The sequence below is a fragment of the Lacerta agilis genome, chromosome 6 (assembly GCF_009819535.1).
Source record: "Lacerta agilis isolate rLacAgi1 chromosome 6, rLacAgi1.pri, whole genome shotgun sequence".
NCBI lineage: Eukaryota > Metazoa > Chordata > Lepidosauria > Squamata > Lacertidae > Lacerta > Lacerta agilis.
In genome coordinates this window covers 4,002,995-4,030,360 of record NC_046317.1, presented here as the reverse complement: position 1 = coordinate 4,030,360, position 27,366 = coordinate 4,002,995, and the positions used below count along the sequence as shown (strand labels likewise).

At 41.5% G+C, this 27,366-nt stretch overlaps 1 protein-coding gene across 3 annotated transcripts in view; it reads left to right on the top strand.

The window, feature by feature from the left end:
• COP1 (COP1 E3 ubiquitin ligase) overlaps positions 1–27,366 on the top strand; it is a 101,745-nt gene that overhangs the window by 21,373 nt on the left and 53,006 nt on the right. The window contains exons 8-12 of one of the 3 annotated variants that reach the window (XM_033151260.1): positions 377–453; positions 2,293–2,350; positions 4,548–4,662; positions 5,864–5,999; positions 19,681–19,824. In XM_033151260.1, coding sequence (XP_033007151.1) covers positions 377–453; positions 2,293–2,350; positions 4,548–4,662; positions 5,864–5,999; positions 19,681–19,824 — 530 coding nt within the window. The remainder of the gene's footprint in view (positions 1–376; positions 454–2,292; positions 2,351–4,547; positions 4,663–5,863; positions 6,000–19,680; positions 19,825–27,366) is intronic. The other 2 variants (XM_033151262.1, XM_033151263.1) reach the window with 2 other exon arrangements.

The following is a 27,366-nucleotide window of genomic DNA, read 5'->3' as shown; positions in this document are numbered from 1 at the left end:
ATCATCATATGTCAGAGCTCCTGTCTCACCATTAAGCTTATAAAAGTGTTTGGACATTTTGAGAGATAACAGCTGACTTCCTCCATCTGGGCTGATATTAAAAGGCTCAGATGGAAGCTGTTGGTCCTAATTGTACCAGCCTGCTCTTGGCATAAAGCACTTTGATGATAAGCTCAGTGTGGCTTAGCTGCTTCAGCACCATAAAAAGAGAAAATAGCATTAGCTTCTCCAGAAAATGCTAGGAATGTTCTAGGAAACTAGCCGAGTTGAAATGAAAATAACGAGTTAAGTGATACCTTCCTAAAGGTGCCTGCTGTTAATGGGGGTGTAAATCTTCCTTTGTATAATTACTCAGCTGCATCTGGTTATATTGCAGGAAATGAGTGGCTTGTATTCACCAGTCAGTGAGGACAGCACTGTGCCTCAGTTTGAAGCTCCCTCACCTTCCCACAGGTACTGCTCTGTTGTTTGCTGAGATGTCTGGTATAGAACACACTTAATAAAACCAAAACAAAACTTGCTCCACCCTTATCTTCCCCCCTTCCCTCCTTCCCTTGCCATAGTCTACACTCATTTGCTTTACTAAAGTTTCTGTCTTTTTGGAAGGAAATACAGTTTGTATAGAAGTAGTGGGAATGGATTGTGTCCTATGGGCCATTCCATTGTCACGGGTGGGACACTTTGACCATGTTTTTTGCTATTCACACATGTGTAACAATGTAAATATACATAAAAATTAACAACCAAAATTAAAACTATGTTCTTAATAAGATACTGAACATTTTACTAATTTTTTATTATTTTTATGGATATTTTTGACAATTTTATTAAATGTTAAAAGTGTTGTCACGGGTGGGACAAAAAAAAGGACATGGAGCTTGAGATAAGTTTGATTTATGGAAAAAACTCTGTGAGTTGGGAGGTGAATCAATGATAAACTCAGCATATCTGTTTAAATCAATGTTTATTGCTTACAACTATGCAATCAGGAATTAAGTTTAAGAAATTTAACGATACAAAATTAAGGAAAAAATGCTGTCATCGGTGGGACAGTCATCAGAAAACTTTTAACTTGAACACTTCTGTGAAGACTACATGGGTGGACTTTTGAAAAGAAGGTCCATAAAATAAACTTCTTTTGTCTTTAGCTTTTTAAAAAAATGGTTAGACTGCACATTTGGAATCTTCCTCACCAAAGTCCAGTGCTCATCTAGCATTCTTATCAGGCTCATTTTTCATGGAATGGCCCCTATGGGGGTAGGAAATATTTTGCAGCCCGAGGGTTTGATTCCCTTTGGAGCAACTGTCTAGAGTTCACTTTGTGCTTCTCCCCAAAATTTTGGGGCTAGTACATTTTGCCAGGAATTTGAATCTTCCAGGAGGAAGAATAAAACCTTGGGAGACTTTTTTTTTTTTTTTGCAGTCCAACAAATTACCCAAACATATACTTGCCCAAAGGGAAAACTCTCTCTCTTACATCACCATGGAACAAGAAATGGCTTAGGGCCTCTGTTGTTCCCACCTTGAAGAGAAGATCCTTGTCACTAGTAATCAAAGTCCCGAAACCTACATTTAGCTTCCAATGGCAAAACACCCAAACTCACTCCAGCAAATTTACCTGTGTAGCAGCCCCACTTGAACACAATTCCGATAATCAGTAAGCACTTTCAGAAAGTCAACTAGGTAACAAAACTGCCCCTCCTTCCCACCTTAACCGTACCTTTTCTGCCAATGAAGACCAACATTTTGATTAATGATCACACTTTATTGATTAGAAGAATAGAAGAATGGTGAAAGGAAATAGTAATCTATATGATTTCCATACAAAATGGATGGTGTGGGAGGGGAGGCATGCTCAAGCAGGGCAGAATGGGGAGTGTAGTGCAAGGGAAGGTGTATGGTACAGCAAACCACAATAAAATCAGCAACAAAGTCAACCTCTTATGTCCGACAAGGTGTAATACTACCTCCCTTTAAATGCCTTAAGATTTGCTTTCCTGGCAGCTTCACGTTACTGTGATGATAGCTTGTAGTGAGCTTTAAGCCCCAGTTGCAAGGCAAATGTTTGCTCTTTTAAGTATTAGGAGATGCACTGGGATGCCATTTACTAGCTTCTAGAAAGGTAGAAGAGTAGAGTAGGTAGAAGGTAGACTGAGTTAGAGATGTTCCTTGGTGACAAATGGTGACACTGTGACTTTTCTGGCTGCTAAAGTTGCGCATTGGCGAAAATGTATATGACTTGCACTATATATTTTAACCCCTTAAGTAGATTATTTTCTTTATTTTTTTCAGTAGCATTATTGATTCTACAGAATATAGCCAACCTCCTGGATTTAGCAGTACTTCCCAGGTAAGAAAAAAACATTGCCATGCACAAAGACAGGGAAGTTGACCTCAGACAGCTCAATCTGGGAGGGTGATATGGATGTTCTTAAATAATTATGGTGAGGAGCCAAAACTAGTTTGTAGGTTAGATGCAGAGCATTTACAGTTTTCAAATATGCTGATCAGGATATAATGCTAAACCATAGTTACAAGAATAAGCCTAGTCTCTTCCTAGACTTACACAGTTCTCCTCTTCTCTGATGCAGCTAAAAGGAGAAGTTAATTTTTGATTAGCTACAGCTTGCTGTGCTGTCTATACCCAGACAGTCTTAAATATGGCAAGTAAAAGCATACAAACTTCAAACCATACTTTTTGAAGCTGGTTTGTTTTCCTTATCCATAGTTACAATTAACCACAGTTGTAGCTATTTTGGCACCCTTCAAATTTGTTTACCCTGTGGGGCAGAGAGTATATATTTTGTCTCATGGAGCAAATAGATTTGGGGATATTTTCATCGTGAAAACAGTGCAGTGGGGAAATCTGGTGCCCTAATCTTCATCCAGTATGGGTTTCCCTATTGACCCTTCAGATACTTGCAAGAGATTTGTATATTTCCTGCATTGTATTTAGCTTGGCCCTAATGAAGTTTTTTTCTGAATACTTCCTGCTGTATACTGAATACAACTACTTGAGATAGCATGGTAAGCAAGAGAGGGAACAGATCATTGAAGAAAACAGGCTGTGTGATGTGAAGCAGCTTAATTTCATCAAAGATGCATCATGGCAGATTGATCATTTAGTAACAGAGCAGGCTCTTAGTTTTGTTGTAATACAAAGGTACATTGTACAATACTATCATGCAAGAGTTGGCAGCTGCAGTCTTCTGGTTCACTTAGAGTTCAGTGTTGCTTTGACTTTTGAACAAACTACACCTAGTAATCTTTTTGGAGGTGTGTTCAGTTTTTGTGTGACATCAGCTTGTTTTAAAACTATATCCTTAATGGGTCAAAGGGGTGGATTGATTTCATTTGGAAGTGGTCCTGGAACCCATACCATAGTACAGATAGAATCGGATTGAGGTTTGTTCTAAATGGGCACACCTTAAACCAAATTCCATACAAATCAAAGTGGAACCTACTCATCGTTCATTCTTATTAGATTTTTGATGTTAGTATATGAAATGCAGAGTCGCGAGTCCACAGTCTTGTTAACATTTTTCAAAAATGTAATCATTATTTTTTTATTGGTATACATATTCTAGAATTTACATTGGTAATTTGAGTTCTGCATGAGTACCGTTATAATTAAGTAGCATGTGACTGCAAAATCAGCTGGGGATGAGAAGGCAGGAAAGATTCTCGCTTTCCAAGAAAATGTATAGTTAAGTTATCCATAAATGCCACAGATCTATACATAACTCAGGACTGCCATGGAAATGTGAAGGACCCACAAACTTTATCCTGTCTGGTAAAGTTTGGATATTGAAAACGTGAAGCCTTAGCATTGCATACCCCCACCTCCCAATTTTAAACCATATTCTGTTTGTTTAGATTCACCTCTGTGAGTGTAAGCCTATAGTTTTGAATTTTGAATTCTATTCTGCTTATTTAGACTTATCTGAGTTTAAAATGTTGAGTTGTAAGTGTGCAAGTGTTGTGTTTCTACTAAAAGCTGTATTAGCAACAAGAAATTGCATAGAAAGATTCAAGATAGCAGTTAATCCTGAAATTTGAATGCTCTGAAGTACTGTAGTTCTGTAAGTTGCCTTTGGGGGAAAGGGAACTCAAGAAGTATTTCTTGGTCATTTGTTTCCTTGAAAATGATTAGTGTAGTCTTTACACATTCCATTCCCTCCCCCCAACTTGGACTGCCGGGGTAGCATTTCTTTTGTAGTGGTATGACAAGAATTAGAGAAGTTGCTGTTGTATCATCTGTTCACTGGAATACTGTGATCTTTGATTTGTGTGATATTTCTCTTACAAATCTTATGCCGGAGGCATGAATATAGATCTGTTGTCATTATTACCTTCATATAAAAAGGATTATAGGTAAAAGACGTCCCGTGTGGACCACCGACAAATCAGAAGCAAATACAAATGTTAACCCTTCTTTGATTCTTAGCATATCTGAATGTCTATCTACTGTTTATTCGTTGAGCAGTAGAATCTGCCAAAGGAGTTGCTTCTTCATACAGCCTTTCTCTTCCCCCGCCTTCTTTCAGGCTAAGAAGCAGCCTTGGTATAACAGTACGCTAGCATCAAGGAGGAAGAGGCTTACAGCCCATTTTGAAGATCTGGAGCAATGCTACTTTTCCACCAGGATGACTCGAGTATCAGGTAGAATACCTGTTAGCTACTGAATGGGCTACTTAACTGTGTCTTTACCATAATCCAGTTACCTGTATTCTCCTGTCCAGCATGGCAATTTGCCACTCACCAAGGTTGATTTCTCTCTAGGCGACCAAGATAATGACACCCACTGCCATAATATTGATTTGTTTCTGGTTTGTAGTTTTGTCTGGCCTCCACTTCCTTATTAATTCTCTCCATGGTTCATATTATTGCCTTCCACCCTGCAACCAGATACAAAGCTTTGTCTTTATTTAATTTGTCCCTACTTTGTCCCCCAAATTCAGTCTGACTTACTATACAGCACGGCAGACTTCTCTCAGCCCCCACCCACAATTACTTCAGCATAAACCTCTAGTCTTCTCTTTCCTTGACTATTGCAGCTTTTCATTATGATTGATTTTTTTTATATGTATATTTAAAACCTACCAGAACCATCTTGAGAAACCATATGGTAGAATAAATGCTCTAAAACATTGAAAAATAATATATTAATTGCCTTCTCTTGTGCCACCTCTGTCTATATCTAAAACTTACCTATGTCTATATCTAAAACTTCACTGCCAACAGCATTCACCTCTTGGGCTCCTCTTTTAAATTCCCTACATAGGTTGCTGTCCCTATCTGCAATCAACATACCGGTAGATTAGTTTTCTTTAACTTCAAAGTTCTCCGTGGCCTTTCCTACTCTGTTTTCATCTGTCCCTGTATTAATGTCTGTCCTGGGAAGTGGTGTATGAATTAGGGTGACTACTTTTTGTGGGGGTCCTGTAGGGCACCCTGTCATCTGTCCTGCACCACCAATAAGGCTTTCCTTCTCCTCCCTTCCTAAAATGGGACAGGAAGGGAGGAGGTGGAAGAACTTGCTGGTTCAGCCATTGCTGAACCAACAGCGAAAGTAGTATCTGCTTAGGCTGTGATTCCTTCTGGAAAGGATGGGCCTGGCCTCATGCGCTAATAACATCCAGGTTAGACAGCTGCGATGTGATTAGTGTGTGCCTGCCTTTTTTGAAGACTATTCAGAAACTAAGTGATGTAGAATTTGGCTGCCAGAATGTTAGTGTGGTTAGGGAAGTCAGAACATGTTTCACTGAATAATGTGCCAGTTACACTAATTGCTGAGGCTATCGAGTGTTCTGCCATCTAAAAATCCCTATTTTTCATTCCCCCCCTACTCCTACCTTTCCAGATGACAGCAGAACCTCAAGCCAGTTGGATGAATTTCAGGAGTGTCTATCCAAGTTCACTCGCTACAATTCTGTCCGACCCCTCGCAACACTGTCGTATGCTAGTGACCTCTACAATGGATCCAGCATAGTATCCAGGTAATAAACGTAATGTTGTTGAAATGCTGGAAATTCTACAAAATGGGACTTCATAGGATCGGGCAAAGTTCTTCCTTTACTTGAGGGTCTATCTTTGGCCTCAATATTTTGCCTACATGAATGCTGCCCACAATTTCTCCTTCTTGGTCTCCTTCTTAAGCTTGGTAAATCAATGGGTGGGCTTGAAATTAAATTTGCCAATGAGGCACTGGCATGCAGCAGGAACTTGCTGTGAGTAGAATAGTTTGGAGCATAATCCATGAAAGAATGCTGTATGTTTGAATTGAGTTGGGAGGCCAGTGAATATAGGAAGAAACTTGAGTATTTGGAGATATTCAAGAATGTTTTGTGTATTAAAGACATACAAATGGTTTAAAACGCTGAAATCTTAAAGAAGAAGAAGAAGAAGAAGAAGAGTTTGGTTTTGATATCCCGCTTTTCACTACCCGAAGGAGTCTCAAAGCGGCTAACATTCCCCTTTCCCTTCCTCCCCCACAACAAACACTCTGTGAGGTGAGTGGGGCTGAGAGACTTCAGAGAAGTGTGACTAGCCCAAGGTCACCCAGCAGCTGCATGTGGAGGAGCGGAGACATGAACCCGGTTCCCCAGATTACGAGTCCACCACTCTAACCACTACACCACTCACCACTCTCTTAAAGATGCCATCTCCTCTAATTCCAATCTACCTAGCAAGAATATATAAAAAATAAATATAGTTGGTTTAACATGTTTAACCTGCAGTCAGAAACAGACATAATTGGCCTGTAGTGTACTTCAGGATTTTTTAAACAGCTCACTGTTTTTGCCTTTCTTTCCTGTTATGCCGTAAGTAGATCATTTCCATTAGAATGTCAACTTTATTTTAGAAGAGGTAAATTGACGCAGCTTGAAGCTGAGTATCTTGGGAGAGCTTTTTCTCTCTCATAACGTCTGAACACCTTGCAGTTGAATTCTTTTAAGATGCTAAATTAGGCATTGGGAAGTAATATAATCAACTTCAGTAATAGCTCTGTCTTCGAGGATTCAGGATCTTAAGTGCTGAACCAAACATGCTGTTAAAACAAATGCGTATACCGGTAACTTTCTGATTAGGTGTGAATGTAGACATGATGAAGTTACATTGATAAGAAAATGGTTTAATGGCAACTAAATTATTTTTTGTTAAATCCATAATTTGTCGGTAAGTCGCAGAACCAATTTATTTTGGTTTGCAATCGAATAAATTAGCAATTCCTAGTGTAGAAATTCACAAAGATAAGGAAACTTCATAAAGGAAATTGAAGAATGAAAAATGATTGAAAGAGCTTGCCTATCATAAATTTTTGAAGGACATCTTTTTTTAAAAAAAATGCTGTGGTGTCCATTACTTAGATAAATGGACATACTAATTAAAATTTTAAAAACGTTTAGTTTGGTTACATTCTTTACTGTCTATGCACCTCCTGTCTAGATCCAAATAAACTGCCGAATAATATTTTAAATATGACATGTTTATAACAGAATATGACCAAATAGCTGGATAGAAAACTAATGGAAAATAAAATTAAACGGGCACATAGAAAATGAAACAGGTACATTTGGGACGATAACTCAGCATGATGCTGACTGACAACTCCCATCATCCCTGACCATTTGCTCTGCTGGTTTGGATGGATGCAAGCAGTTTTTTGCAGGCAAGTCACTGTTGGCCACTGTCTGTTCTGCCACCTTCTTGGGTCAGACTATAAAAGTCCTCATACTACCTAGAAAAGCTCTGCTGGATTACCCAGTGGGGATGTAATGGAAGCAGCAAAAGTATGTCTTCTTGGCCACCTTCTAGCTGTCTCCCCAGTCTGTTTCATTCCCCTCAGCTCTGCTCTACACCTAGGAGCCAGCGAGGCTCTGTCAAGTGGGAAAGGGTACTCGGCCAAGTGTGTCAATGGCCTGGGCCATCTGTATATTCTGCAGATCAGGCAGTGTTTCAACAGGAATCCCAGTCATATTAGATGGGACAATTCCCTAGAATCATGGGGAAACCAACTGGATCCTTGAGCCTTTGAGGGTGCACCATCCTAATAGGTCCCCTACCTCTGCAGAGGGGAAAAGCTGCTGGACACCTAAAACTCCTCAGGAGGCGATCCAACCATGATAAAAGACTGATATTAATATCCTTCCACTCTCAGATCACACTCTTCCTGTCCGGTTGAGAAAACCAGATCCAGGGTGTGGCCTCCCATGTGTGTATGGCCTGTGACATGTTGAGACAGCCCCATTTTTGTCATGGCTGCCATGAAACTTTCAGCTCCCACAGCATAGATGTCTAGAAGTCTTCAAGACCACTTCCAAGACCACCTCTGTCAGTGCAGGCAGCAAGACTGCTGGACAGTGTGGTGGGTGGTAAACCAGCAGAATCCTTAATATGTCCTGATTGCCCAATGCCAGGCACATTCACTCTAGATTCCCACTCAAGCAGGCAGGAAGCTTGGAGAGAGAGATGGGATACAGCCCTTCCCCCACCCCCACCCTCAAGACTGATGCTGCATTGAGAACCCGGGTAGGCACAGCTGAGTAAGACCAAACCCACTCTGTTTACCCAGCCACAGTGCTATTTTTCTAGAAAAAAGAGATGCCGGAACTGAGTTCCAGTGAGTTCTGGCTGAAAAAAGGTCCCACCAACCCCTGTCTGAGTAATACATACCAGGTCGGCCTCCTCATCCACAATCAAATCATGAATGAGAGAGATATTATGTAAAAGCAACCTGGCATTTTAAAGCAGCGTTCTCAAGCCTGAGGGCTGGCTAACAGAGCAGTCACAATTCCTCCGGATAGAGATGGGGCTGGCATGTGGCACAACCACAAACTATGTCAAGTTGTGACCAAAAAGGGACTAAGAAGATCAGTATATTAACAGAAAGCACCAGTATTGCAAGTGAATCTGCATGCATGCATGCATGCATGCATACATACATAATTTATTTGTATTCTGCCTTTCCTTAGTTAAAAACATGCTCAAGGTAGCTTACAACATAAAAAATTACATAATTACAAACATAACAAAGTAGTCACAAACAACAAATAAAACATCAAAAAGTACACAGCCAAATTGAACAGTTTTCACATAAACCATAATAAGATCTAAAATAAAGATACAAAGAATTAATATCAATAACAGCAACACCCCCGCCCCACCCCAACAAAACATTTTAAAACAATACTTCATCCCAAGAGTCTGTTCAGCAGCCTCACTTTGGTAGCTGGAGTCAGCCAGGGTCCTGCTCTCCCAGGACAGGGGGGAAAGGCCTGCAAGGCAGGGATCAGGTCTTCCAGGACTCTCAAGAAGGCTTGCACTAGCATGTTCTTCCATTTTTATTTTGAGATCAGAAGATGCATTTGAGAGGAGTTACTATTTCCTATGGAAAAGCTAAATCATAAGGCTCTTCTCTCTCCCCTGCTAAGTTCTGACTACTTCCAGTTCCCCCTGTCTGCTGTTATTGCTTTGCTGCTGTGATTTTCTTCTGATTACTGCATTGGATTTGGAGTTGCATTGGTCACCCCAGCCAATTTGGAACGATGGAGTAAATGGGATAACATCTGTTACATGCTGCTTTTATTGGCAGCAAACACTTTCAGTCCCTTTCAAATAAATCACAAGAAGAGGCAGGATGCTATTTAATGCTTCTTAAAATATTCCCAAAACATGTGTTCACCTTTTGTATCAGATCTCACAAGAAGTATAACAACAATATATCATTTAATTAATAGCTGTAGTTTACCAGCCCACAAGGTGGCAACCTCTGTTTACTTTGGAATCAACATTGTATTGTTTGGAATATGAGTTCTGTATCCAGCCTCTCAGTAGAATTTCATGCTGTTGCAGATCCATAGCACTTTGGCTCAACAAAGGAACATTTGAGGCATTCTTTCTTTCTGAATTATTCTATGAGCATCTTAGCAAATGTTGATATTAAATAAAGATCAACAATGGGTTGTTGTTTTTAATCAATAGAAATATGCTTCAGTTTACGTAAAGGTAATTTAGGACCCCTGACAGTTAAGTCCAGTCGCAGACGTCTCACCGCCGACCTTCTGATTGGCAAGCCCAAGAGACTCAGTAGTTTAGACTGCGTCCTCAGGTTTACCTAGAATAATATAAAATCAATATAAAATGTTAGAAAGATGTGGTGAACACCTTATATGTAAATAGTGGGGGGGGGGGGAATTGGTCTTAAAAGCTATTTCACACATTACATTTTTGTTGTTGTATGGACAAAAATATCTGGCTGTACCAAACACATGTATTGTACAGATGGGTCAGGGACCAGAAATTGGCTGAGAGTTCTCACTAGGAGCATTTATGGTGGCACACACCCTTACTATGTCATGTATGTAAAACAACTTTTGAAAATAAGAGTCTGCACAGACAATTTGGCCTACTGATAACTGAGCACACTGGCAGTCTTCAGAAATTTGATAAATGAGTAAAAATGTCAGCTTATTTGGATACTGGTCTACAGTTAATGCAGCTAAACAACTTCTAATGTTTTCCCCCATGTGAATGTCAGTACTAAGACATATAAAAGATGAATAAAGAGTCTGCTATGTTTGAATGACAATGGTTTTTAGGAATTTATTTAAATAATTGAAGTAGAGATGTGCAAGGGTATGGCAGAATTAAATACTTCTTTTTGCCAATATCATTTTTATTAGATTTTCCAATTATACCAATCACATCAATATTTCAATTTTACATATAAATATCAAATAATCCATATAATCCAATAGATCCAAATAACTGCCGAATTATTAATTTTTAAGACTTCCCACGCTTCAAGCTTTCAGGAATTTTAGTCCGCCTCTTATTTCCGTTGCCTTCCACAGCCCTTCGATGTCTCCCATCTCCCCTCTGATGTTGTCCGTCATTCTATCCAACAGTATTTCATTCCCTCTTTCCTTCACGCCACTGAATTGTTCCCAAGCGAGATAAAACAGCCGAAAAAAATCGTATCTGTGTGGATTTTATGTCCATAATTTCCCATATATTACGTTTCCCCCTGACATGTTGGTGTTTTTCTAGTCGAAGGCAGAATTAAATTATTTCTAAAATTGCACTGGTAACTGATAGACAGGTCCATAACTGGTCTACTGTGATGTCCTTTGATACTAGCAAGTTGTATTTATTAAGAGTGGTTAAGAATGTTCTCAGTAGCTGTTAATGTGTGTGGCATAGGAGGTCAAAAGTGTGTGTTTAGGTAGGAGTAATATAACCTACAAAAAGGATTAAAAACTCATTGCGAAGCTTTACAGTGATTTTCAATAAGTGCTTGGCCTCTTCAACTATACACATGGTTACTCTTGCATAGGCAGAATGTTAGGTTGGCCTAAAGGCCACATGGCAAAACTTTGTTTCAGAGCTGCTCAGAAAACCACAGCCTCATTAGTGAGCTAGAGAGAGAGAGAAAGAAAGGACATGGCACCCCATCAGGGCATGTTTCTCAGTCTTGGCAATACATGCATGGTTTTCCCCTTTTCTTTGCTATGCTTTCTACACTAAGAACTGATTGCTTGAGCTGTGATTGAGGTGTGTGTTCTGATGGGATATGGCACCACCACCTTTCTGAAACTAAGCAGGTCTGGGTCTGCTCAGTGGTTAGACAGGAGAACTATTGGAGAACTCAGTGAGTTCCATAATGAGGGGGGAAATACAGAACGTTAAAATTACATCATCATATGGGCACATTTTTCTGTTTTGGTCTCCATGGTACTGGGAAAGGGTTCCATGTGGGAATAAGGAAGATACGATGGCAGCCTCTTGCCATAGTACCTAAAAACAGGCTATGACACGAGCCTTTCCCCTCTCACTTCTGATTTTAACTTCTTCATAATAGGGTAGAAGATGCATGAGAGAAATCCATTATCTCCTCTTGGACTGCTTTCTTCAGGCTCATTTTACTGTGCTTGGCTTGCGTCTGGTGCAGATTTCCTTGTTTCCATACCTCCTTGTCACTGGAAGTTACAAAGCTAAGGGTTAAATTATGGAAAATACCTAAAATGCTCGAACTTTTCTTATATTCCTTTCCCCCAGTATTCTTCCTGCGAAGAGAATCTACCTGCCTCTGTTAGCAGTTAGGGCAAGTTCAAAAGTTAGAGCAACCTTTAATTGTTTAAATTGATTCTGCATATTTTGTTAAAATATCAAATAGTTTGATAAAAGTACAGTGGGTGTGCTTTGATCCAAGGGGATTCTGATTAACAGTAGTGTCTTACCCTACACCTTTGCCTTTGATGCTCTGTATTGGTTGATGGAGGTAGCTAATAATTGGGCGGGCTATTCTATATGGTCAGTTATCCTGGTGATAAAAGTGGGGCACTAATACTAAATTAGCTAATCATCTGTCATATGATCTCTAGGGCAGAGGTGGGGAACCTCAAGCCTGTGGGCCAGGCTTGGTCTGTGAAGCCAATTTGGGGAGGCAAGAGAGTTCATTGGAAATGAAATATGGCACCCTGGATTCTCAAATGTGGGTAGTCCCCACCCACCTGTCAGAGTTGACCTGTGGTGCCAAATAACTCTAGGGCAGTTGTTTTCAACCAGCCTGCCGTGGCACCCTGGGGTGACTTGAATGATGGTCAAAGGTGCCATGAGCAGCACCAGCCCCCATTCCTCCTTCCTTCCCTCCCTCAGATGAAAACAAAACTCGGCTTCCAATGCAAAGCCGGTAACTCCCTACTCGAACAGACAAATAAGATGTGCTTCTCTACTTTTTCATGTACAGGTATCTCTGTGCTATGTGATGTTGGTTGTCTTTGAAAGAGTGCTGCTCGTGTGCGCACCTCTCTAGCCCATCTCTATGATCCCAGCTGCTGAAGGGAGGCCTGAGTCACTGCCAGTTGGGCCTGCTCAGGAGTCGTGTTTCAGTTTTTATTTAATTGGGTGCCACCTTACGAAAGCAACATTGAGCAGGGTGATGGAATGACTCATAAGTTTTTAACAGCCTTTTCAAAGCTGTACTGCTTAAATTTTAATTCTTAATAAAAGGATAGGCAAAACCACTAAATGACAAAACAGTCCAAATTTTAACCAAGTACAGGGGAGTCCCCACTTGTGAACTACTGGCACACATGCTCCCAATTACACACACACTGAAATGGCACACAAAAGGGGCAGGGGCAGAACAAGGGAATCCCAACATGGTAGCCTGGAATGGAACTCCAAAGTAAGTGGGGATTCCCTCGTATTCCTCAGGGGAGCCGCAGAAAGACTATGGTTGGTCATAGGAGCCGTGGGCTCAAAAGTTGAAAACCTCTGCTCTAGGGGATGCCAGGATGTAAAGATGGGCAAGGACTCTTCTGAGGAGCAGCAGGAAGGTCCCTTCCAACTTTGTTTATATGACCCCAGGGCACATCATATTTCTTATAATGTAGTAAAAGTGGATTTGGGTGTCAGGTCTTTCAGTTCAGATTTCTAATTGATTTCAATAGCTTAGTTTGAAATACATGTTTTGCCAGAGCTGTCTTGAAGCATAGCTAGAAAAATACCCTGAAATAACTGTCTTTGGGCCAGAATAAGAGAGACGCTTGAAGTTTAGTAAGAGCAACTGACTTGACTGTGATACACAAAGGTCTACTAAGGAAGGACAGGGGTGGGAAACCTGTGGCCCAGGCTGCAGGCACCATCAACTCCAGCCAGCATGGTCGGACATGATAAGAGTTGTAGTCTAATAACATTGGGAGAGTCACAGATAGGCCTGGACGATGTATCATTACACTGCCTGAAACTGGTTCAGAGTTAAAACTGCGAGAGTGATTTCAGAATTTCAGAGCAGGCAATGTATCGTGAATCCCTGCTTGTCCCCGGCTGCAGCCGCACCGCATGCTTCAATCTGGAGACCCCAACCAGGCCACCTGATGTTTGCCCACTCCCTCCTCCGCTGGCCAGCCGCTGGCCTTAGGAGTCTGCCACATTTGTGAGGCTTGCCTGCCTGCCAGACCTTCATTTCTTTCCCTGGCCACGTGAGTGGCATTGGGCTGCTCCCTCCCTCGCACCAAGCCCTGAGCGGAACAGGGCCACCTCCTGTGCCTCACGTGATGCTCTGGAGGGTGGCTCCTGGTAGCCGCCATTTGTACAGCGAAAGGCTATTGCTGGGGCAAGCCACAACTGCTAGCTCCTGGGAGCCCAGCGGTGCCTCAGGGCTCTGCAGTGTTATGCCATGTGGCGCCCTGGCTGATGCGCTCCACCTGGGGCAGTGCCGTCAGCACAGCCTCGCCAGGAAGTGGCAGAAACTGATCATGGTGATGCTGATCATCTGCATGGCTGGCACCTTCTTTCCCCCTTTCCGACATTGTACTATTTTGGGATATCACGAGGCTTAGATGGTGATATATATTACAATGTTGGGAAGCAGATACTGCCCAGCCCTAGTCACAGGTTCCTCAACATTGACCTAGTCCTAGACCATAAAGGTCTAAATGAGACACTGAATTTGTTTGTGTGTTGACTGTTTGGAGAAAGAGGGACAAGATCCTGGCAACCTCAAATCTTTAGCTGTTAGCCAAATTTTGTGGACACTGCTTACAGGGTCTGTTCACCCAGGCTTGCCAGTGCTTAGGTGTGAATGGTACTGCTTTGACCGCAAAATGGTTCATGCTCAGAGAATGAGTTTTCTGTTAGTATGTAGATGCTGACAGTTACGGTATGTCTAGTGCTGTGTTCAGCGGTAGTTTATTGTGAAGCCCTTGCTTCTAGATGGTGCCAAATTTATGGGACCTGGCCATTTATGTAGGCTTCAGTTGGTAAGACTACACCTCCCCTCCATTCTAGAGTATTGTGTAGATTAATACAGTGGCCCTAAAGCATGCTCACACTTCAAAGTATAACATAAAATTAACAGAACTGGCTTGGCAATTCTTAAGAGTGTTTGTAATGTCTTCTTGAATTGTTTTCTGGTATTTTGCATCTTGATTGTCAAAACAATAGTCTCATTATGGATTTCCCTGGCATTGCTTATAATGGTTCTATGATGAATTAAAAAATAGCTTTATTGTGTATGCTTGAGAGATTTTTAATTTTTAGGGATAAAATTTGCATACTTTGAATTCAGGAAGTTAATAAATGTAAGCCACTAAGCCTCCAGTGGGACCTCTTTTATTTAGCTTTAGCTGATAATTTTTAGCCCCTGATATTTAGGAGATGCCATCTCCCATTAAAGCTGTTAAAGCTTCAAAGAAATCTCCATCTGCAGATAATTAAATGATTTTTTTAAACATTTAATCTTAATTTGTAGCCTATTTAAAAGTATGGGACGCGGGTGGCGCTGTGGTCTAAACCACTGAGCCTAGGGCTTGCAGATCGGAAGGTCAGCGGTTCGAATCCTTGCAATGGGATGAGCTCCCGTTGCTCGGTCCCAGCTCCTGCCAACCTAGCAGTTTGAAAGCATTCAGTGCAAGTAGATAAATAGGTACCACTGCGGAGGGAAGGTAAACGGTGTTTGCGTGCATTGCTCTGGTTCGCCAGAAGCGGCTTAGTCATGCTGGCCACATGACCCGGAAAAACTATCTGCAGACAAATGCTGGCTCCCTTGGCCTGTAAAGCGAGATGATCACCACAACCCCTGAGTTGTCTGCGACTGGACTTAACTGTCAGGGGTCCTTTACCTTTACCTTTTATTTAAAAGTATATATCAAGATACTGCAGATGTTCATTTGGAGGAGGACATCTTTTTCATCTCCAAGAAACAATATGGTCCTTGTATAATGCATGAACTTTGGCTTGCTAATTTGCAAAACAAACTTCTTTCTTGGACTGTAACTACCACCATGCTGTGTTCTTTAAAAAAGAAAAATGTTCCCAGGCAATCCAATTTTCCACTAGGAACATTTAAAATTCTGTGCCCCATATAAATGATGCAGATTTACCAAGCTTGCCCAGTTGCTAACTTTGCATTTGCTCTTCAATTTTTGCTCTTTATTCATAACTTGTTCTGGCCCTACGAATGGTGGGAGGGACAGAAGCCTCACTCCCAACCAATAAAACTATTATTTTGCCATTTCTGTTACTTCAGCATATATTGTCTACATCCTCTCTCTCTCTCTCTCTCTCTCTCTCTCTCTGCAGTGTTAAGGACTAAACAAGGTTAAAAAAAATAAGGGCTGGTGAGATTCTCAGAAAACTGCCTGTTAGGTTTAGTATCAAGTTCTGTGCTTTTTTATCCTCATAGAATTGCCACATGCCTACACGTCACATATCCTGATTGTTGTGGAACCACCAATATAACTGTAACTGTTATTGTGGCAGTGCATCATGTGCCAGCTATTAGTGGCATCAGTCAGCAAACAGTCCTTCAGCTCTGAGGCTATGCAAGTGCTGAAGCTGGCATGTCAAGGGTTCTTATGTCTGTGCCAGCCCATAATATGTCTCTTTGGCTCATGCTTTTTCCAATGTATTGTTTTATGCAAAACAGGTTATGCAGGTAGAGTTTCCTTCAGGGCATTATGCTGTTGTGAATGGACCTAACTGCTACCTTTAATTCTCTTCTATTTATATATAGAGGCAGAATAACTGGGACTTTGAGTAGCTCCTCCGTTTTAAAATAAGCTACTGTGTGCATTGGGACGTGGGTGGCGCTGTGGGTTAAACCACAGAGCCTAAGGCTTGCTGATCAGAAGGTCAGCGGTTCGAATCCCTGTGACGGGGTGAGCTCCCGTTGCTCGGTCCCTGCTCCTGCCCACCTAGCAGTTCGAAAGCACGTCAAAGTGCAAGTAGATAAATAGGTACCGCTCTAGCGGGAAGGTAAACGGCGTTTCTGTGTGCTGCTCTGGTTCACCAGAAGCAGCTTTGTCATGCTGGCCACATGACCCGGAAGCTGTACGCCGGCTCCCTCGGCCAGTAATGCGAGATGAGCGCCGCAACCCCAGAGTTGGGCACGACTGGACCTAATGGTCAAATATTACCATGTGCATACTAAAGGTTTTTCTTCTCTTCTACACAGCAGATGAATATTGGCATGGCAGTTATTTATCTCTGTGTTGACTTTACCCCTGCAATGTCTCTGACTCTCAGGCTTCTGACCTTTAAGCAAACAGTGTCATTGGTTAATACGCACACTATTTATATTCTTAGAAATAATTTTAGATAGCCCATTAAGTTTTGCAGGCACATCATTTAAATGCTGATTTTAATATTGACAAGTTATATCTTCTTAGGGAGTGAAAATACAGAGCATGGAATATAACTATTCAAAGCTTACATGTCTAACAGTAACAAAATCTCCTCAGGTAAGAGAGGATTTTCAGTTCTAATAACATGGACCTTTACCAGACATGGTAATATTTCTCTTTCAGCAGCAGAAGGCTGAGGGTATAAATTGAATCCAAGTAGATGAATAGCTGACATCAGTTTAGTTATGCCATAGCACAATCCACAGGGCAAGAAACAGTAGCTGACACAGCAGTTCAATTAAGATTGTGGTACAAATAAATCCATTGTGGTAGAATAGGCTCCTGGTTGTAAAACCCTTTCAGAGTGTAAGTTGACAAGGAAAAACACTGCGAGGCGATCAAGTGCACAGCAAAATGCAATTCTGCTAGGAAGCTTCTACAAATTAATCCTGAAAGCATACCTCTCTCCCCTTTAATTTTTCCCTGATCAGCATTGAACTGTAATCATTGTTATTTCTCTGAGGCATTAATCTGTACCTCACAAATGGCACCATTCATCTTCAAGATCAGAACTTGGAGAACAAGTGTTTCACTTGCGATTGGCACCCCGGGCTTGTAGCTAAGTAACCAAGACTGGGTGGCTATTTTTCCCACTTCAGAGGTGTGGCCAAGTAATTTGGTTCAGTGGAACGTTGTGTAGCCACAAGGATGCTTTCTCATCTCATGATGGAGAATGACCATGAAAGACCTGTATGTTTGCAGAGGTTCAATATGTTGTCTCATCCACTCAATCCGCCGGAGCCTGTTTTCGCATGCAGGGGAAGTCCCTAACTCAGTAAGGATTTGAGACCCATCAGCTCCGCTCACCTGGTTTAGCCAGCCAGTCAAAGCTGTTTCCCGGGGTGTGGCTGCTGTCACATGCTGGCAGCTTCTAGGAGCCACAGGTGAGAGCTGAGTGCAGGGTGGGGACCAAAGGTGGGCAAACTACCCCAAAAGGAGCATGACATGCCCTCCATCAGAGGTACTACCCCTCCCCTAACACTCACCCTACACCAAATAAAGCTACAGTGCTATTCTGTGCATTAACCATAGCCAAACTAGACATTACAATAAACTCACAACTTCCCCCAAGGAAAAAAGCTTCCCTTTGTAGAGTTTTCCTCTTCCCATTTAGTAGAACTTGTCTCATGTTATGAAATCAAAACACTCCAGTGTTACCTGCTCCTCGTTCCTGACTGCCAACAGCATGGAGCAGGGCAATGTGGGATGTCGTTATCAGAAAGTTAGACAAGTCCTAAGAGATATTACAAAGGGGAAAGGGGAAAACTAGATGTAGAATACAGTGGTACCTCAGGTTACAGACACTTCAGGTTACAGATGCTTCAGGTTACAGACTCCGCTAACCCAGAAAGAACGCTTCAGGTTAAGAACTTTGCTTCAGGATAAGAACAGAAATTGTGCTCTGGCGGCGCAGTGGCAGCAGGAGGTCCCATTAGCTAAAGTGGTGCTTCAGGTTAAGAACAGTTTCAGGTTAAGAATGGACCTCCAGAACGAATTCAGTTCTTAACCCGAGGTACCACTGTATGTGTTTATGGAAATGTCCTATTTTGCCTTTTACTTCATGCTACACAAAATACAACTATTTTAAGAAGGTTCTGCTTTTTGAAGAGCACTTGCAGGTTTGGGTGTCATGTGTTGAAGCTTTGGTGCAATTGATTTTACCTCTCTGGCTAAAGTGTAGAATCTACCCAAGTTGCTCCTTTTTTCCTTTCCCTATATTAACACATAGCTCTTCCAGCTTAAAAGTGGCATTCTCTTTGTGGGGTGTGGGGTGTGTGTGTGAGGAGGTGTACTTGGACTCTTAATTGTAAAAGAAATCCATTGGCAGCTGCCCTGCAGCATATTTATTCAAACACCACAGGTCAAATCCTCCCCTGTACTTTCACAGTGTGAGCTGTCAGCTTTGACATTTGGGTATTTGTTAATGTGGAAGGTAAAAAGGAATTGAAAAAAGAAAGAAAAAAACACCGGAGCATCTGCATAAAGCTCTCCAGCTGCAGGAGAACTATTGCGGAACCACACAGAGTGGGAGAAATCAGCATTTCAGAAAGAGTCACTGGCTAGGTGAAGGCAGTCAATGCCCTGGCATGGCTTAACCTAGTCAGGTCAGTGCCAGATATTCTCCAGCAACCACTGTAGGCCTGCTATGGTGTCATTTTATATAATGCTGAAGAGTAGACCAAGTCAGAACAACATTTCCTTTCCCTACACCATCACCCTCATGGCATCTTGTTTATTTCTCCATTGGTTCAACTTCCTTCACCATTTTTAATTAAGTGTATTTACATTTAGGGAAGGATTTGCTAGTTAATGGTATAGGTGAGAGGAGGAGGAGATACAAGGTTTGTTGCCTTTTTAAATGATGCCAATGTTGAAAGTTTTTTATTGTTCTGATAAATTTAAATAAAATAATAATAAAAATCTAGGAATATGCTTTGTTTGATTTGTGTCTTATGCATTTCTTTCTGGTTGCATTTTTGTTTCTTAGTATTGAGTTTGATCGAGACTGTGACTATTTTGCTATTGCTGGGGTGACAAAGAAGATTAAAGTCTATGAATATGGCACAGTCATCCAGGATGCAGTTGATATTCACTATCCTGAGAATGAAATGACCTGTAATTCCAAAATCAGGTATGTGTTTGTTGCCCCTTGACCAAGTAGGGATAGTTCATATATGGTAATATAACCACCTCCAACCCATATTTCTGATTGCATGTCATTATTCCCAATAAGCACCTATCAGGTCAGTTTGTTGTTGTTGGAATTAGCCTGTGTCCTAGGTAGCTAAGTGAAAAGCACAGATTCCTTTACTTCCAAAAACGGGCACTCATTTCCATGTTGGTAACATTACTACAGTTTTATTATGAGGAATACAGCTCCAACAATAAATATTTATTAAAAGCATTGCAGGTAATCTTGATTAAATGAAGAGAGGTTGTTTAAAACCCTGTTGAAAAACTTGGCCCCTTACTGAAATCGGAAATGGTGCACCTGATTTGAGACCTGCTTATTTGCCATCCTTGTAGGATAATCAGAGTATTATTTTACTGTGTTCTTCATTGGGAAGCTGTACCTGTCTCTATTTTTGTGCATAATAATGCATATTTTTCTGCTTTTTGAGAAACTGCATTTTATACCTTTGTAACTGTATGCCAGTCTCTTACCTGTATAAATTTGGTCAATCTACAATAACATTTCCTTTTGAAAAACCAATCCATAATTGAGATTCCTGCACAGTACTTGATTGTGCAAATCCTTGAGCAATTCTTGGCAGATCAGAAACCATGCATGGTTGGCTAGCAACTGGGGGAAGTGCTCAGCACAGTGGTGAGAAGTGACTAATTAGTTTTAGGCCAAGAGGATTGCATGCCGGCCGTAGGTGGAATCAGATCCAGGATAGGTGGAACCAAAGACAAAAGTTTTCTGATTAGGAATGAAAACTGCCCGACTTCAATTTTCAACATGGCTACTCAAAAGGATGCCCATTGGGTTTGATAGGGTTACTCTCAAGCATACAAAGTTCCCCCTCCATTATAAGATACTTAAACCCCTCAAACTATTTTAGTAAACTTAGTAAATTGCATAGAATTTACTAAGGCAAAATGCAGGGATTACACCATCCTTTTATAATGTTGGCTGCCTTGGCTGTCAGCCCATTTTCTAATGCAATTCCGGGTGTGGGTTATTACCTTTTAAAGCTCTGAACAGCTTCAGACCAAGCTCCTTAACAGACTGTTTCCTCTTGCATGAATTTGTCCACCTTTTAAGATAGCTGCTGTCTCCTCTTGTGTGTTTTGCTGCCTTCTGAGACATGATTGTTAGCAATGCATCAAAGGGTTCTCCATGGTTGTGCCATATCTGTAGAAGTCCCTGCCTCAAGAGTTTAGGTTATCTTCCTCTTTATTTGTGTTCCAGGATTGAAGACCCTTCTAAGAAAACAAGCTTTTGATTCCACTGTTGCTAAATTCAATTTATTGATTGTTAGGTATGGCCCCTTTCCGTTCTTGTTCCATGATGCTGCTTAGTCTGGCAACTGTATTTTTAGTGATGGAGTATAGTTAATTTTTATGTTTGTTTGATATTTTGTAAGCTGCTTTTATGAGACTCGTTTTTTGGGGGGTGGGAAGTAAGGTGTGTACTGTTTGTAAGCAACTTCAAAGTAAGACCCCTTTAATGGACTACATGTGGCAGAAGCCTACTAAATTATTCTCAGACTGTGGGTAAGGGGATGTCATACAAAAAAAATTCTGATTGATAATTTTTATCAGATAAAATAATAACTTTTCCAATTGTTCTGAAGTTAAATAGAAATATTTAACTTCTACCTTGCATTACAAACACTTCGGGTTACAAACACTTCGGGTTACAAACTCTACTAACCCGGAAGTACAGTATATTCTGGCGTATAAGACTACTTTTTAATCCAGGAAAATCTTCTCAAAAGTCGGGGGTCGTCTTATACGGCGGGTGGAAAATCTGTGGTTGAGTATATCTCAAACTCTATATTTTAACTGGAAAAGTTGGGGGTCGTCTTATACGCCCAGTTGTCTTATACGCCGCAATATACGGTAGTTACTTTGAAGTAGCGAACTTTGCCCCAGGATGAGAACAGAAATTGCGCAGTGGCAGCAGTGGAAGGCCCCATTAGTGAAAGCGCGCCTCAGGTAAAGAATGGTTTCGGGTTAAGAACGGACCTCCAGAACGAATTTAAGTTTGTAACCCGAGGTACCACTGTAGGGGGAAACACATTTAAAAGCTAAGGAAAATCAGGAGGACATAAACAAGAGGGAAGGAAGGAATTCTGATGAGATGGAACAATGGTGCAACCAGGTGTTAGGGCAGGCGTAGGCAAATTCGGCCTTCCAGATGTTTTGAGACTACAATTCCCATCATCCCTGACCGCTGGTCCTGTTAGCTAGCAATGATGGGAGTTGTAGTCCCAAAACATATGGAGGGCCGAGTTTGCCTATGCCTGTGTTAGGGACTACAGGTTGCTCACCTCTGCCCTAGACCCTGGATAATGCTACGGTGATACCAAACTTTTTACAACCTTCTAATAGTTCCAAGGTAAGTTAAAGCAATTGAAATGAATGGTAAGACAGCTTTACTTGCCCTAGTGCTTGCATCCTTCTGCTCGCCAAAGAGTGTAAGCTAAACAAAGTTTTGTACCCTCCCCTGCTGGAGAGAAACAGCCTGCATACCTAGAAAGTACCTTTTATTTATTTTATTTAAATGGTTTACATACACTTAAACTACAATCATCTTTAAGCAGAAAAGGGTAAAAATAATTTAAAACTTAGGTCCTTGCTGAAACACAATGCCGGTGCCAGAAGTTTAACTGAGGGGGCCTGTCTGACCTCAACTGGGAGGGAGTTCCATACCATTGGGCCTGCAATACTGAATGCAAGGCTCATTCCACCCATGCGGCACCACTAACATTGACTCACTGAAGATCTGGGATAGAAAGGATTAGGCAGTCCTTTGAGATATTCTGGACCTAAGTCATTAAGGAACACAAGAACCTGGAGCCTCCAGACCAGCCCCAAGGGTAGTCCCACATAGAGCACATTGTAATCTGGTCTTGAGGTTACCAGTACATGAATCACTGGGGCCAGACTGTCCCTGTCCCAGAATTGACATAGTTGACATACCAGCCATAACTGGTAAAAGGAAGTGTTAGGTCAGGTGGGGCAAGTGGGCACGGCTTTGGGAGAAACAGCCTTGGAGTCAAATTAGGACCTTATTACTTTAAACTGGAGTAAAATATTATTATTATTAGTAGTAGTATTATTAAAATTATTAAAATTTGTAATCTCATTTCTTTTAAGATTCTGTTTACGTGATAGTAAAATGTGACAAGTAGTGATTAGGCAAATGCAGTGCACCTGCTAAAGAATTAAATTGGTCCTATTTATTAGCATTACAATAATAGCATTACAGAGCATGTTTTCTAAGCTAAATGGTACTTTTAACACAAAAGTAGCTTGTATCTTTTGGCTCGTAGTGTTGATTTAATGCAAGCTGTTCAGTATGCTCTTTGGGGAAATGTGGCTTCTGGTTTTTTGTTTTTGCATGTTACAAACACTTTTAGTTGGCTGAAGGTTGACAAAGATCAGTAAACAGGAAGGAGACTGTTTCAGTCTTGTGATAATTTGATTTGAATTAAAAACAGTATTAAAGGTTTATGGTGTGTGAAGAGACTTGAATAGATGTTAACGGACCACTTAGTGATTACAAAGTACAATATTCAATTTGGATGTTTTCTAATTTCACCTGAGCAGTCTGTGTCTCAACAATAAAGCTGCGTGAAAGGATGCCAACACACTGTTCTCAAGGGCCTGACATTTATCTCATATTTGTGCCCTGCCCCCCCTCACCTGCTCTGAGCTCTCCAGCTGTTCTATCTTGCTGGAGTGCTGTTCCTCATGATACAGTCAGGTGGGAAAGAACTATTTTCCCATTCTCCCCCCCCCCTTCTTCTTTTCCTGCTGTTCTAGTTGGAGAGAGGGGGAATGGGTGTACTTTCATAGGAACTGCTACCACTCTTTGAATATATGAAGCTGCCTTTCTGAAGTCAGACCATTGGTCTGTTTTTCCTGTATTATGTACTGTCAGTGACATCAAGATTACAACTGGAAGTTAGCTCCTAGAGAACCGAGCTATGACCTCCCTATTACTATTGCTTGCTTCATAGCTCATCCAGCAATTTCTTCTTGCCTTTGCCAAAGTTCTGGGGACTTTTTAGTTATTTAAAACTTTTCTCTAGCTCCCTTCCAAAATGTGGTCTAAAGTTTTGATTAGGTGGTCCTTGGTGTGTATCCATTAAATACATTGATTTTAAATGTATCGTTGCTTATTTGTATTTTATTGTATTAGAATTTGAATTTCCAAATGGTCTGTGGAGTAAAAAGGTTTGGGAACCATTGTATTGCTTGCTTGTGTAAAAGTCCCTCCATTTCATTTACCTGTTCTCTGGAATGCTGAAGTGTCATGATATCTTTGCAAACATTCTAAGTCTTGATAATAAAGGTGTAAAGGAATACTGGCAGACAGTTGTAAGAGAAGCAGTCAGACACCGCCATTTTCAAAATAAAGCCCTCCTGCTTGGTCTGGCCTCCTCTTCATGGTTGCTCTGGTGCCCATCTCCAGGGCATCCACATCTACCCATACCTGGACGATCTCTTCATCCAGTCTCCAACATGGGAAGAAGCACTGCAGCATCTGACCAGCATGATAGCAGCCCTGGAAGCTCATGGCTTTGTAACCTATTGAGAGAAGAATCAACTTGTTCCAATGTGTCAACTGGCTTAACTCATTGGCTTCATAGACACATACCAGAGTCTGATCTCCCTCTCTCCAGAGCACATCATAAAGATGAAAACAGCAGCCAAGCTACTTTTCTCCTGCAAGAAGAAAAGCTCATGTAAAGGAACCTAGGGCTGTCCATGTTGGCATCTCAAATAACCCCATTGGCCAAGCATCATGCTCAACTACTCCATGGGGCCCTTCTACCTCACCAGTGGGCCATCATGCACAACAAGCAACTACACATCAACAAAACCTCACAGGACAGGGCAGCCTGCGTGTGTCAGTGAAATCGCGTATATTTGAAACACCATTGGAAAAGCCTGCAAACACCCTCTAAACCTCTGGAAAACCTTGCAAAAACCTTTTAAAAGGCCAGCAGCACTTAACAGTTTGCAAAGTCAGACAAAAGGATATCACCAAGGGCGACTTCTCCACAATAAGGAGTATAAACAAGCAAACTAATAAATCACAGATGTAGTCTTTTTCTTTACAATCACTCGTGTATTTGATAGAAGCAACATCAACTCGTGAGTCAACACCCAGACACTGTTTTGGTACAATCAAGTGTTTCTTCCCACAAAGGGGCTTAATCATAGAGCTGTACAATGAAGACCAAGCATTATACAATCAGTAGCTTAGAGAAATGGGCAAATCCGTCCCTGTATGCATATCTCCCAAGGGAAGAACAGAAAAGGGCTCTCCAGCCTTCTATTTGTTTGTCTTCTTTGACAGTCTGGCGGCAGTGGTGGCTCTGTCTTCCTCATTGCTGGAGGGTGATGTGGAAACAGCAACAAGGGGGATAGACCGGTACCCCAAAGTGCTTGGCTGTGGGTCAGAAGCGCTGGTGTCCTGTGGAGGAACATGGTGATAGGCGGCTGGCCCTTTTTCCTCTTCAGCTGGTCAAACATCTCTGTATGGCCGCACACTGTCCATAAACACATGCTGGATCTTTAGGCTGCCAGAGCATTTCTTCTCCTGTTGTTGACTACCAGGTTGAGCCAGAACCAAACCCAGTGATTTTTTTTAATTTCAATATAAATCCATTCTTCAGGTAAGTATCAATTGTACTAACCTGAGCATTTCCCCATAATTGTATTTCCGTAGTAGAAAAGCTGTAGCCTGTTGAATTTCTGACTGCTGTACAGCTATTAAACGCATAAAAACTCCTCCGCCCAAGTGTCAACCCTAAACCGCTAAATGGGAGGAGAATACAGAAGCTGTTTAGGCCCCCAGGGATTCCTTTTGCCAGTTGTCCAAACAACTCATTTATCAGTCACTTCACTTATTGGCTAAAAACACTTAACGGGCAGGAGCATCAAGTCTGACTCATTTCACAGAAATTGCTTAGAAGGGCAGCTGCACATTGTGCTGCATAACTTTCTTTCTGGAGGGATCTAGAGACGGTCTTTTGTTAAAAATGCAAGGTCAGAGTCTGGGGCTTTGGTGGAGATGCCAGTGAAGGGCTTAAAGACGCCATGGCTGAGTTGGCATGCTCCCGTACTCTTCCATTCTGGCTACCCACTTGTTGTTGTCATTCAGTCGTGTCCGACTCTTCGTGACCCCATGGGACCAGAGCACGCCAGGCACGCCTATCCTTCACTGCCTCCCGCAGTTTGGCCAAACTCATGTTAGTAGCTTCAAGAACACTGCCCAACCATCTCATCCTCTGTCGTCCCCTTCTCCTTGTGCCCTCCATCTTTCCCAACATCAGGGTCTTTTCCAGGGAGTCTTCTCTTCTCATGAGGTGCCCAAAGTACTGGAGCCTCAACTTCAGGATCTGTCCTTCTAAGCTACCCACTATTCTACTCTAATTCTTGATGATATAGTGATGAAAGCAATAACTGGGTATGGCGGCATACAAAATCAATATTGGCAAAGTATAGTTCTGGACTACACTTGCCACAGCAGAAAGCTAGTTATTATTGCTCACATGCTATTGGTAAGAAAACAAGAACCAGACTGCTTTGTTCTCCTGAATAGCTAAGTATAATGACCACAGAAATCAATTGAAAGTTAGTGCTTAGCAATCCTGCGTATTTCCCTTTGGCATGCTTCCTTACCCATTATATTCTTTAAAACTTGCTCCTTCTTTCATGGAAGGAACACTCTGTACACTGCTATAAAAATATCTGTGTTCATCTTGGCAGAGCCCTAACCTCTTAAAGAGTTTCATTTATCGCTGCTAGTGAACCACATTATACTGCTTTATAGTTCTTTACACTTTCACTGGCAACATGTATTAGAAAGCTGTTACATGAACTAAGTCTCAGAACGCCTATATGTTTGGATGCACCAAGGCAACAAACATAGTTAATATCTTGGCTTTGCTTAGAAAAAGTATTGTAATGAATCTAAGGGTATAATTCTCAATTTTGGGTCAAACACCTGACCGTTCTCTAAAGAGAGACAGTTACCATAGCCCAGAAGTCAGGATATGAAATTTGGGAGGGCACAATACAAAACCCTGGGTTGCTCTACCAAACCTCTCTCCCGTGCTATCCACAAAGCTTCTCTTGAAAAGTCAGCAGTCTCCCTGCCATATTCTGGGCTCTGTCGTAAGAGTGCTGTGAGAGGGAGAAATTGTCCCAAATTCGAGAAGGAACTAGGAGCAAACATTGAACCACGAAAGTAACTCCCTTTCTTCACAACTCTCTGCCTCGAAGACATGAAGCACTGCCTCATTCACAAGTCTTTTCTTGTTGTTTTACAACGTTGTACAACATGGTGGACACAGTACTCCAGATGAGGGCTGACTCGTGCTGAATACTTGGAAACTTAAGTGTAGCTTAAAATTACATTAGCCTTTTTTGCAGCCACATCGACCCAGTAGCTCATATAGCTTAAGGCTATCTGCTCTGATTGACT